The sequence below is a fragment of the Nipponia nippon genome, unplaced genomic scaffold (assembly GCF_047370975.1).
Source record: "Nipponia nippon isolate SJK-2023a ecotype South Korea unplaced genomic scaffold, ASM4737097v1 scaffold_37, whole genome shotgun sequence".
Taxonomy (NCBI): domain Eukaryota; kingdom Metazoa; phylum Chordata; class Aves; order Pelecaniformes; family Threskiornithidae; genus Nipponia; species Nipponia nippon.
The window spans coordinates 1,480,726-1,493,513 of NW_028262355.1; the positions used below are offsets into that span (position 1 = coordinate 1,480,726).

Genomic DNA, 12,788 nt, shown 5'->3' on the forward strand with positions numbered 1-12,788 from the left:
TAGAAATGTCGGCCTGCGGCCAAGTGCGGGACCCTCTCTGCACAAATGTAAAGACCAAGGTTTAAACTGATGGCTAAGGCCAGCCTAGACTCAACAGCAACCCTTCTCAGCTCTCGAACAGCAAGGCGTTACGCAGATGCACAGAACTAGGATTCGAGCTGCCGTCACATCTCTTAGCTATTCAGCCACTGAGACTGGTGAGCAAAGCCAGATAAGCAACTGAGCAACAAGCAAGCAAGCAGCAAGCAAGATGCGGCAGAGTAGGAAACAGGTCCGAAGCTGCAATCGTGTATATAGATCCCACCATAACAAATGAAATCAATTGTAGGGCAGTTATTTACACTAGAATTCATTTGGAATTATGGAATTATTATTACCCCAAAGTCCCATCTGACGTTTTTGAGTGACATCAGCAAATATCCAATGCCCAGTTATCCTAAGGAAGTGGTATGTCAACCCATCTTTACATCCCAGAACTTTCTATCCCCTCATCTCTACTTCGTTCTCAAGCGTCCCGAACACAGTCACACGCATTGTGCGCACACTGGCTGCACTAAATATACATTTAACCCACGAATATTTTCACCAACGTCACCAGGGCTTCGTGTACGCTTACTAACCGGTCTGCATGCCCTGCGTGCAAGTCACCGCTAATACGCACCTTACTGACAAGAAGCTCTATACTTTCTTTTCACTCTAAGGGACAACGGTGCTGCCTCCAGACTTAAAAGCTCGGCAGGTAATCAAGTATCAAGAATTGCTATGGGAAACTCAGGCTGCAACACCAGTTTGTGATAGCCTCTCAGTATAGACAGTCCTGAAAATGGCTAAATACCCGTCACGTGAAGCCAACAGTCCCTTGGCCTAATGCAAATTTCTATCCCACGAAACAAGCCAAGTGTCGAAATCCTCCCACTGCTGAAACCCAAAAGGTTAACTGAGCTCAGAGAGTTTTTCACGCCACTTCCTTTCTGCAGAAAACTACTGAAGATTTTTGTTTTCTTCACTTTTCAAAAAAAAATTTTTTTTTTTTCGCTTAAAAACACCTTGAGGCAAGAACTTCCCCATGGAAAGATATGTATTGAATTCCGGGGAAAAAAGCTAATTAAGCCAAACATTTTTCAAAGTCATTTAAATGAATCCAGAAATATGGAAAGACATAATTAACAAGAGGTAAAGGGTGGGAGAAAAAGACTTAAAACAGATCACAATCTGAAGCTAACCTCCTCAAGGATGGGCGTGGGAGGGAAAAAAAAAAACCCACCACACATACGTACACACACACCCCGCCACAAAACTCTTTTCTACTTCTCGTAAACCAAGAATTGAAGCTGCGCTCTAAGCCAAACTAAACACAACGCCCGTTTTATTTTAGATAGTGGAGATTAACACCCTGGCTTGTTAACAGTAGGAAGAATTCCGCACTGAAGGTCAGAGACGGAGCAAGTCTTTCGCGCGGCAAGTAAATGTGCTGTTAAAATAATCTGACCCATTGTCTTTCATTCCTATTCAGGCACCTGTAGGAAAAGTTCAGGATTAAACCTTCTCAAGAATGGCTGGCTGCCTAGCTAAATGTCCCTGTTTCCTAACAGACTGGAAGGACTGAATTTACTGAATAAGGCCTCCTGTTAGGAATTGCTTTCCCAGCTTTCCTAATGAACATAAAACACTGAATGAAAGAAAACAATGACTACAAGCAAACCTGAAGTCGGTTTCTCTGTTCCAGACACTTTTTTTAAAAATTAAAACCTGTATATACTCGGTCATTTTAATCCATAGCTAAGTAACTACTAAAAGGATAGAGAACCTTGACATCCTACACCTTCTTCTATTATATCCTAATTTCGGTACCGAAGATGAAGCATGCGTTCATTTTTCTCATCTCACCACCTTCTGTAAGAAGCTAACAGACTGCGTCATCAAGACAGCACTCTTTTTACTAGCTTTCCTCTTCAGGTTCCTTGGAGAGAACTGCTTCACGTACGCCTCAGAGGACTCCAAAATTCCAGCAGTGAGCAGTTATCAGCCCAGCTTCGCTAAAAATTCTTCCTGTAGAACTCCGAAAACAGATTTCACAAATAACAGCAAACTTCATAAATGCATCCAACATTCCTGAATTCTATTATTTACACATCTAACATTTTGGGGGCTGTCTTTGTTTGTTTGTCTTGTTCAGTAATCCAAAAGCAAATCAATGATCCAATATTTCATATTAGTATCCGCATGGATCATCGGCAGGGCTGGTATTCAAGGCTGTTTCAACCCACAGCACAAAATCTACCATCTAAGTTAACGGTGAAACTCTTAGCAGGGACAGACTGCAATCCATCAGCAAAATATCTCGTTTCACCTTAATTTCAGTGTTAAAGATTGCATTTTTGTGCCAAGATTAAAAAAATATATATATAAAATAAAAAATAATCCAAGACAAAAAAGAAGCAACTGAAAATAGGCATTTTTTTATAGTAAAAAGTGTTTGACATTCTGTCCCATAGCTTTTGCTTCCATGTTTTCCCACACTGGTGTGAAGGACGGTAGACTTGCTCCGTCTGTCCTTGACCTGACATGACAAGAGCAAACAAAAGAGGCCGGCAGAGAGGAATCCGTCCGCCTTAGCTTTGCTTCCCACTTCAGTCACGTACTAATTCTGGACTTTTTTTACATTTCCCTTATTCCGCCATGCCTTCTCATCGTCCTGCTCCTTTTCCAGATGTTGCTGCCTCCAGCCGGCACTCAGGGACCCCAGTACCTCCCTGTCCCCGCAGAAATGTGTCGCTCCTCTGCATCCCACTACATTCATATTGTTGTTAATGCGTCTTTTCTTTCCAAGCGGTGAACCAACCATCTGCCCTCTCTGACAAAAAGCAGAAATTCTTTTTCTTAGTCCTTAAGGGCATAGTCTTCTATTCCTTATTATTTTCATCCTGAATCATCCCCTTATCTTCGAGGTCACCCAATTTCTCCTGCTTATTTTCTGATCCTCACTTGTTCTGATGATGTCCCAGGTATGAAACAGCGCACGCCGCTTGCGCATCCAAATTAACAGACGTTAATGACAGACTGATGCCAAGAATATCATCCATGCAACTCCATTAGTAGCTTACGACAACCAAGAAGCCCTTGTTTTATCATAACCTATTATTGTCTCCTCTTTACCCCATATCTTAACCATCTTACAAAACCTGTAGTATTTTCCATTCTCCGGCTTCAGTGAAATCTAAGGACACACAATTGAAAGCGCAGTTCACTGAAGTCCGACAGACTGAGTAGCATTCCTTCTGCTCACTTCAGAACATTATTTTGGCACAAACTCTAAAATCTAGTGAATTCTACTAGGAAACTACATTTCATTTCATTCCATTTTCCACAAAAGCCCCTATCCTTAATTGCTCTTCATTTCAGAGTTTCAACAAGTTCATATGATGTCAAAATACTGGAGAAAGCACATGCTCTGTAAGCCTTCTGGTTCAACCTCAGGAGCTGGCAAACAAAGCACCCACTGGCCTTCCATTCAGTTTCAAGGCTGCAATTTTTTCTAACGCCCTCCAGACTCGTCAGTTCATATGTCAGACCTTCCCCCTGTTCTAAGAGAGAGATCAATACACGAGCTGGAAGGAATTGAATAAACTCAAAACTTTATTTCCACCCCACCTAGATTAGTTCTCACATATATTCCTTTTTTTTCACTGCCAGTCCTGTAGTTGTTTCCATTTTCTACCCTGAAAGTGCAGGCTGTCAAATCACTAAAGTCATACCTTAATTTCTGAATCATTCCCAGATTATCTTCGATCTCTAACCTGCTCCTGCTGCAAAGCTTTCTCTTACCTGCAGAGAAAGCTCCATGAGGTAAAAGTCAAATAAAAGGCTTATTTGCAGAGGCTTTATTTGAACATCTATTAAATAATTAGTATGCACTAATGGAAAAGAGTGAGGTTATAGAACCTATTTAAACCAGTACGTCTACATAAAAGCCTACTACTTGCACATCTTGGTTGAAACTAAGAAACAGCATGTTCTTTTTTTAATTCCTAAAGGTGTTAAAACCAAGTTTAAGTTCAAACTTAGCTTTGAGTAGAAAAGAAAGACAGAAGGAGAAGTAAGCACTTTCTTCTCTCTGAGAAGGCACGCTGGATGATACTCTGGAGATATCGTAGAAGTCAAACCGAAAGGGACCTTGAAGGAAACTCAGACTTCGAAGTCACACTTGCTGAAGAGGATTTTTAAAATGCATTGCTCCGAGTTCACATACTCTAAAATTTCGACTGCTGCAAAAGTCAGAAGTGCGGACCACTACGTTATTTTAAGGAAATGTGACACAGATATGGGCGAAACCAGTAAAATTTGCCCTCATCCACATGTTCTGCACATTCCTTAATTTTACACTGACTTCTTTCATGCAAGAAGCAGCAAGTGAAAGCGCTCTTTCAGGGCGCTGTGACACAGCGGAGCCTCTGCTCGGACGAAATTGCAGCGCGACCCAACACTGAGACAATTTAGGATTGCAAGATCAATGCGGGATTACACAGGAATATCTCCACATCCAATTTCAACAGCAGATTGGTGTCACACTGTTACTTTTATAAGCACTAACTAAAAGAGTCACAAATATTTAGCCTTACCTAAAGACAGTTAACTTTCGAAAGCTTTTTAAAAAATGTGTGAACTTCAGTTAGAAGTTTCTGGGTTTTGTTTTTTCCAAAGAGAAATATTATATTTAGTGCACCTGACTTAGTTCTACCATAGCTGACACGTGGATCAGCACTTTATCCGGTCAAATTAAACACCGTACAACGTTTTTTGACATAGCCAGTTACCAAAAACCAGCACACCTCAGAAGAGGTGACGTGCAATAACATCTACAAACTATTCTTTCCGTGATACTATCAAGGCTCAAATGACTTTATACAAGATTAAATGAAGAACACAACCCTTCACCTCCAGCTATACGCTTGTGCAAATTCACATGCTACACAAACTGAAGTTCTCAGCGGGCTGGAGGTCATTATGTTGTATAATGAGCTCGCAAGGAACTTTATTAAAAAACCCCCACTTTTCAGATGTTTCCTGTGAAGCGGCAGAGCAAGCTAATTAACGTACAAGGAAGTTACCTTGAATTTGATCGCAGAGCAAAACCTCCTCGATACTCGCCTATCTGCCCCCCTCCCCAGTTCAAAATGCACAGCAAGCTTACGGGCAAGACAGTAGCGTGGCTTATTAAAACACTGATCTTCTTGGCAGACATTTCTGGGTTTGGTTGCTTTCAAAAACATTTTGGCAAACTTCCTTTTTTTTTTTTTTTTTTAAAGTTTTTGCTTGCTGGCCCTCCCCATCAAACAGATTTTTGAGGAGAATGTCAACCACAGCAAGCTAGATGCTCCAACAGCAGATGATAACGGGGAAAACAGGCTGCCTTCTCCAAGTTTCAAGTGTCTGGCTTTTCAAAGCAGCTCCAGCTTCACAGTTTTGCAGCAGTGGTTGAAATGAGAAGAAACTGAAGAAAGAGAAGGTGTGATCTCATGGCTATTCAAACTACAATTCATTCCCTTAATTTAGTATTTATTTACACCCTCTACTACAGCACTGCAGGGTCAGTCTAAACCGATCAGTCACGTCACCTATCCAAGGTGGCCAACAGTTGCACGGTTCCCGTTTCTCCGGACCCCATCTGGCAGGCTGTAGTCTGACCTAGAGCCACACACCCACGAAGAGGAAGAAAAATGCTAAATGGAAAAGGCAACTCAGACTAAAGACATCTTAATCTGGCTACCTAACAGAGGTAGAGCAAGGCAAAGTATTTCTACCAATCACTCCCCTCCACAGGTTGGGAACGAAGCCCAGGAAAGTAAGGAGATTGAAAATATATCCGAGCGTTTCACAGTGCAATCGTAAATAAGACCACAGAAATCCCACAGTTGTTTGATCTTCCGTTCAAGGGAACCTAACACTGGAGAGCTGCTGACTAAAGCCTCCCAGGTAGCCGACCTCGAAGGGAACGCGGCAGACTTGTTCACCACGATATCAAAATTGCTCTTCTACTGCTGGAGATAGCTTTCCTGAAAGATTTGTTTGCAAATACTCAAACGCACACTCTAAGGTGTTCAAAGATTCGGTAAAGAAGTCACTACGTGAATGGCATAACATAATAAATTTCCATGCCTTCAAAGGGGTTCAGCATTTGGTATCTAATTTCACTTGCAACAAAAATATGTTTTTTACACAATACTACATATAGTTTATACCACCACACTAAATCACCAACAGCAATTGACACCAATAAACTGCAAAAGGTTAATTTCCAGATTGTTATTTAATCTTCTATTTGTGGAAATATTTTGGATTCATTTATCGGAATCTGTTTCTGTTTTCTAAACAACCTGATGAGCTCCTTTGCTGGGACAGAGGACTGATTCATGGTGCCCTTGTAAAATGAAGTCAGAGTTACCACTATGACTTCGTAATAATCATTACGATGGTTTGGTACAGGGATGAATTCACCCTATAAAGAAAATAAATTTATTTGACATCCTAAGACCCTATTAGGCAGCATGGTTCAACCAGCTGCCCCAAACTTAAGTAGGGGAGACTGTTGCCGTGCATTTTCAGAGATCAATGCAAGTACTTGAGCCGTGGAAATACAAAATAACGCCCGTTCCACTTAAACTTCTTTTTTACTTTCTCCTTCCAACAGGCAAAAGAAGAGGCAGCCAAAATATTCAAACTAAAACCTAAAGATCATCAGAGAAAGCCTACGCAAGAAAACCTGGGCTAACTGGTTTGTTATTATCATTGCCCTCGTGCTGGTTTTCATTTAAGTCCAGAAAAGCAGTACAGTTTTGAGCGGTGAAGGAGAAAAGGTGCAGACTTTCAGAAGGGAGGAGAAGAACAAGGTGGCAACTGAAAATTCTCCTCAACGAAGGCCAGGGTGCATTGCAGAAAAAAAGATATGATAGGAGCACCACCAAGAAATTAACAGGCAGGTAATGGCAGCGAGTGTTTTCTTGCACAGAAGGTGAAGTACATTCTCGAAATTTAGACCGCACTATTAGGACTTGTTCTATGCTCTAATTACCTTTGGAAACAAGAAACCAATAAGCCTCCGTATAACACAAGCACAACTGAGCATCACTCAGGAAGTCATGACTTGCTCATTTTTAAAGATAAAGGTCTCCCTAAAAATAAATTTTAAAAAAAGGGCCAAAAAAAAAGCACACAGAATTAAACTAATTCTACCGTCACTGGAAACTCTCTGGCATTTATCTTACTGTCAAACCACAAAACAAACTTCAAAGGGACGTCTGTTTGCCCCGTGGGTGCACCTATACTGGAAAAGCTTTTGTAGTTAAACTTAACAGCCTATTAGAATCCACTGACAGCGGTGTCAACTACTGGGCTTTTTTAATCTCGACTAGCAAACAGTAGAGTGGTTCTTGCTTGCTTTTTTCCCACGAAGAACAAATGCATCAAACCAGAATATTAACTTGCTGCTGCTATGAAAGAAGTAATTTCATGCCAGAGTTTAAGAAACATTTTTCAACAGGTAAACGCTCTAGGGGGTTATATACACTAAAGGGATTTTACCAAGAAAAAGAAGGGGTAAAAAAAGCAGAAGCTGAGATACCCATGTTCAAAGTTCCCACTTTACTCAGACTTTTGCAGGACTTTGGAAGCATGACCGAGTCTTTCGACAGGGCAGCAGCACCCCCTACCTCACAGTACACTGAATAAACAACACTTAAAAAAAATCATGATGCCAATTTACTGCAGTATTAGGCCTTACGTAAATAGGTTACTACTAGGAGAGTTGCTTAAAAATGCTCTTCGTGTAGGTAGTTTCTCAGATAACAATAAGATAACAAGTTACGACAAATTGGAAATGTGGTGGGTACAAGCACAGCAGCTTGATTTAAAAGGAAAATCAGACGTATAGCCTTCAACGTAATACCCTGTCTGTAAGCAAAGTGAAAGAACACTCTCCGATTATCACTCTGCAGATACGGGGAGGACTTTATAAAGGACTTTGTAGCAAAGGCAGACAAGCCACTCAGAAAGGGGACTTCTCGAGGATGACCAAAAATTACTTTCCAGCTCGCCTTTGCTGTAAGTTGAGCGTTCACTTTATAGTATGGGCAAGACGGTGTCTTCAGAGAATTCCTACCTTCTTTAAACTAGAACAGATCACATATATTCCTGGAAGTTGCTATGTATCTCAAACTGAGTGAAAAGAATGCTTTTTTGTCTCAGTGCCATCGTGACCTTCTTCTTGACTTTAAGCCGTATCATTGTCACCGTGAATATTCCTCCCTCTGGAGACGGAGCACCTGGAGTCGCCACCGCGCGCACCCGAGCTCCAGGCCGCGCACGCCAGACCCATTGCCCGCACACCCTTCCAGGAAGTTACCGGCTGCGGGGATTAAAGTCTAAACCGAGGATTTTTTCTGAGAACGCTGTGCTGGTTTGGCATTTGTCCTCCGTTCAGTATCACGATTTTTAACGCACTATTCCCTAGATCAAGTAAGTTTATATTACTAAATACAGTAATTCTCTCCTCCCTCAGACTCGGCTCTAGAAGAATTAGATTTCCCTCCATCACCATTAGCGAGGATTCTGCAAGCCAAGCCAGGCCTCCGGCGTCACCCGCGCAAGCCCACTATCCTCAAATCAAGGCACGCATGGAGATGTATTTCTTCTGACTGTAGGAAATGAAGCAATTGGAAGTTTAAGTGACTTATTCTGAAGATGTACAAACTTAAAATGCAACGTACATTTTCGTCATTGTCCTACGGTTGCCAAAAAAGTGTGGTATTGCTTTTGAAGTGGTCATGCCAAATCCTGACGATGCAGGCTTTTAGGGAATATTAGTCTGTCTAAGGCACACAAACCAAAACCCACTTTGTACCCAACTACGTATTTTAACAACGTAGCGCTTATTAACGTTCTTTTTTTTTTTTTTTTTTTTTTTTTCCAACAGAGCTAGAGTGACATAACTCTTTTGGATGTATTTGGCCTGCTCTACTTACTGGATCAAAACAGATTTTCATTTGTTTTAAATATAGCAGTGCTGAAATCTGCCTCATAGCTATAACAGAATGAAAAGGGAGGAAAGAAAAAAAAAGATAAATTTCCTACGCCAGTCCTGCCTGCAGCCATAAAAACATTTTTTATTTGTTTCACTTTGGTTGTGCAGAAGTGGTCCTGCTACTGAACAGAAGTTATTTTTCTAGACATAAATGACTACTTATTTTTCCAGACCTGTAATCTGTAGTGAAATCAACAAACTCTAAGCTATGAGTTGCCTGGTAAGTTTTTAGTTTCAATTTTGCGGTTGTTTGGCAGAAGCTCTGCATCACTGTTAACCATGCTGGAAGGCATCCTAAAATTTGAAACATTTATTCCTACCACTTTCCCACATTAAAAAGACAGAATTCTGGAGTCAGTGATGAGCAGATTACAGTAGTCTTGCATCTTCAACAAAAATTGCGTTAAAGAGGTTCTTAGCCGGGTTTTAGGCAACAGCAGCGGCAAAATCTGCAGGATGAAGGCTCAGATCATTACACAGAAGGGGCTAACCTCAAAAGCTGCGTTTTGATCTAGTATAGTATTTGTGAAGTACTTCCACCACTTTTAACAGCTTTTTTATGATAATCACAAAGGTCAGAAGACTCCTGGATCTATGCGAAGAGGGCCAAAAAACACCCTGCCAGAAAGCACTGGAAGCATTTCACTTTATCTGAGCAACTGGTTCACATCTTCGTAAAGCGTGACAAGTTAAAATACCATAAAGCAGTCCTGAAACAAGCAAGTTTCAAAATGCAAATAAGGTAGATTGCAACACCTGTATTGCAGGATTGTATTAATCCTGCAAGAGTTGTTCTTAATAACTATTATTATTTAGACCGTCACAGTAAACGAAGCTTTGTTCAATCCCTTTTGGTTTTTTTCTAGCCTTAAGAAATCGTAAAAACCCAAACCTCAGGTTTTTTAGTCAGCTAACTAAGGTGCCTTAATGAACTTCATGAGGCTACATGTCATTCTTTGCAAAGCAAAAACTAAAACCTGGAACTACTAGGACTGCATTTTCCCCATGTTTTCATAGCTTAATTAAGGACCTGTACTGCATAAAGCACTGACACCCCTATATTCTGATGGGACAAACACGTGGCTAAACTCAAGGGTTTTTAAAACAGGTCATTCTGAACAAACAGCTGAAGTGACTTGAGCTTCCTACGTTAAATATATTCCAACAGAGTCAGCAGCGACTGCCTGGCTTGAGAAACATCTGGCATTTAATTCTGGAAAGAATAATCCTAAGCAGAAAGTTCAGTTTAGCTATCTGCAGGAAACCAGGACCCATCCAGAAAAGAGGATTCGGATTGTAGACTCAAGCGCAGTCGTTCAGACAGGCTTCACCAGGCAGCGCCGCAGAAAGGGAAGGCAGATGCAGAGAGACAGACAGCGATGCCAGATGCTGCCCAATCATCTGCCGCAATATTAGCAGACGGTTGGGAGCGCGAGTCAGACAAAGGCGGTAAGACAAAACCAGAACTTGTCTAAAAAAGTTTTCAATCGGATTCATTCAAAAAGCTCACGAAAAATCAACATTCCTCCTCCACATCTAGCGATCCTTTCATCAGACGTTTAATTTTCTTTAGCAGCAACACGTGATGGGTCAAATGATGCCATATATTCAACACTGACAGAAACCGGCTTTTCCATTAGCTGGTATCGGAGGGGGAGCAAGCACGGCTTCTCCCTCCTCCAGCCGGGCAGCAGAAAGACTGAGTCCATTCCTTGCAAAAAAAAAAAAAAAAAAAAAAAAGGAGACTGCTAGGCCTGCTCGGAAAGAGCAATGTGAGGGAGAGGTTTCAGGTGTGGTTCATCAGATGCATATAGAGCTATAAATAGAGGTGCTGTGGGTAAGAGGTTAGCCGTTGCAGAAGGCAGCTTCCTCTGCTGTGCAGCAGGCTGGACTTACAGAAGCATGGCCTAAGAGCAAGCCTTCAGAATTTATTTGATTTCTGCCTTGAGAAAAGAACTATCATCTTTTCCGTTTCTGAAAGCAAGCGGGAGGGTGAAACAAAATTAGGTTGCTGTTGCTTCTCTTGGTTTTACTATCACCTGTGCAGTAATAATGAGAACATTTAGCAGCGGCAAGACTTCTCCAATTTTCACATGCTTTTAACTTTGCTACGATTTCAACTGTTGTTACTAAATGGCAAGCTTCCTAATTAATTCAGTGTGGGGTGTGTGTGTCCCCCGCCAATGACCTAACTATTTTGGTAGGACGTCTTGGGTACGGATCATGGCAACTCTGACTTAGTTTAAATGCGGGGGGGGGGGGGGGGGGGGGGGGGGTTCTCTTTGATCCTGCTCTCCCGAAAAGCCAGGCTCGGGAGGGCCGTCAGGGGCCAGCCTGCAGGAGCACCCCGCTCCCAAAGGCCAACCGGGCTGAGGGGCTCCGTACGAGCCCTGCCAGCTCCCCGCCTGCCCAGCCGGCGGCCCTGGCAGTCGCCCGCTGGAGGCAGGGAACCAGGGAGCATCGCTACAGCCAGCCGGCGGCTCCTCCCGAGCCAGGGGCACGGCTGGCGGCCCGGGGCTGCTGCACACGCGGCAGGAGCAGCTCCGGCGGGGGGGCCTGGCCTCCAGCCCGCCCTGCGGCCGCCTCTCCCCGAGGCCCCCCACGCCGCAGCCGGCGGCCGACCGATCCCCGCCGCCGCCGCCGCCCGCGGGGCCGGGCCGCCCCGGAGCGCTGCCCGAGGAGAGGCGCCCGCCCGCCCCCTCCTCTCCCGGCCCCGGCGCTCTCCTCAGCGCGGCCGTCAGGGCCGGTCCCCGCAACGGCCCCTGCCAGGCGGGCGGCGGCGGGAGGGGAGCGGCCCCGACCACCCAGCGGCCCCTGACAGGAGGCGGCGGGAGGGGACCGGCCTCACCCCCTGCCAGGGCGGCCATGGCGGGAGGGCACCGGCCTCACCCCCTGCCAGGGCGGCCATGGCGGGAGGGCACCGGCCCTCTGACAGGCGGGCGGGGACCGGCCCCGTCCTCGCAGCGGCCCCTGACAGGCGGGCGGCGGGAGCGCAGCGAGCCCCTCGGCCGCCCCCCGGCAGGCGAGCGGCGGCGGGAGGGGAGCGGCGCCTCCCTGACAGGCGGGCGACAGGAGGGGACCGGCCGCTGACAGGCGGGCGGCGGGAGGGCAGCGGGACTCCCCGCGGCCCCTGACAGGCGGGCGCCGGGAGGGGAGCGGGGAGCGGGACCGGCGCCAACCCCGACCCTCCCCGCCGGCCCTGACAGGGGGGAGCTCGGGGAGCAGGTGGCGGCTGCGGGGCCGGGCGGGGGGGAAGGCGGAGGAGCGCTGGCGGCGGTCCCCGCCCGGGCCGGCCCCGTCCCGCCGGGGGAGCGGGCTGTCACGGGCCGGGCGGCCCCGCCGGTACCTACCTGAAGTAGTAGACATCGCTCTTGCCGGCGCTGAGGCCCGACTTGCGGATCACCTCTTCCTTCTTCCAGCCCGGGGGCAGCGCGGGGCAGTCCATCCTGCCCTGCTTCTCCATGCACCGGGCGCGGGGCCCGCGGCGGCGGCGGCGGCGGCGGCGGAGGAGGAGGGAGGAGCGGGGAAGGGTCTCGCCCGGCGCCCAGCCCCCGGCGCTCCCAACAACAGCGTTATTGTTCCCGGACGCGGCCGGGGCCGGGACCCCCTGGCGATGGCGGCCGCGGCGCGGTGCTCGGCGCCAGGAGCGCGGGCTGCGCGCGCAGCCGGCGGAGCGTTCGCCCGGCGCCCGCTTCCGCGGCCGAGCCCCGGA

At 45.9% G+C, this 12,788-nt stretch overlaps 1 protein-coding gene across 2 annotated transcripts in view; it reads right to left on the reverse strand.

Annotated features, from left to right (window-relative positions):
* Positions 1-12,746, reverse strand: part of MBD2 (methyl-CpG binding domain protein 2) — a 41,496-nt gene extending 28,750 nt beyond the window's left edge. The window contains exon 1 of one of the 2 annotated variants that reach the window (XM_087772733.1): positions 12,427-12,738. In XM_087772733.1, the coding sequence (XP_087628859.1) occupies positions 12,427-12,539 (113 nt within the window). In that variant the 5' untranslated portion in view covers positions 12,540-12,738. Of the gene's footprint in view, positions 1-12,426 lie in introns of both variants that reach the window. The other variant, XM_087772734.1, reaches the window with a different exon arrangement.
* Between the last annotated feature and the right edge of the window lie 42 nt (positions 12,747-12,788).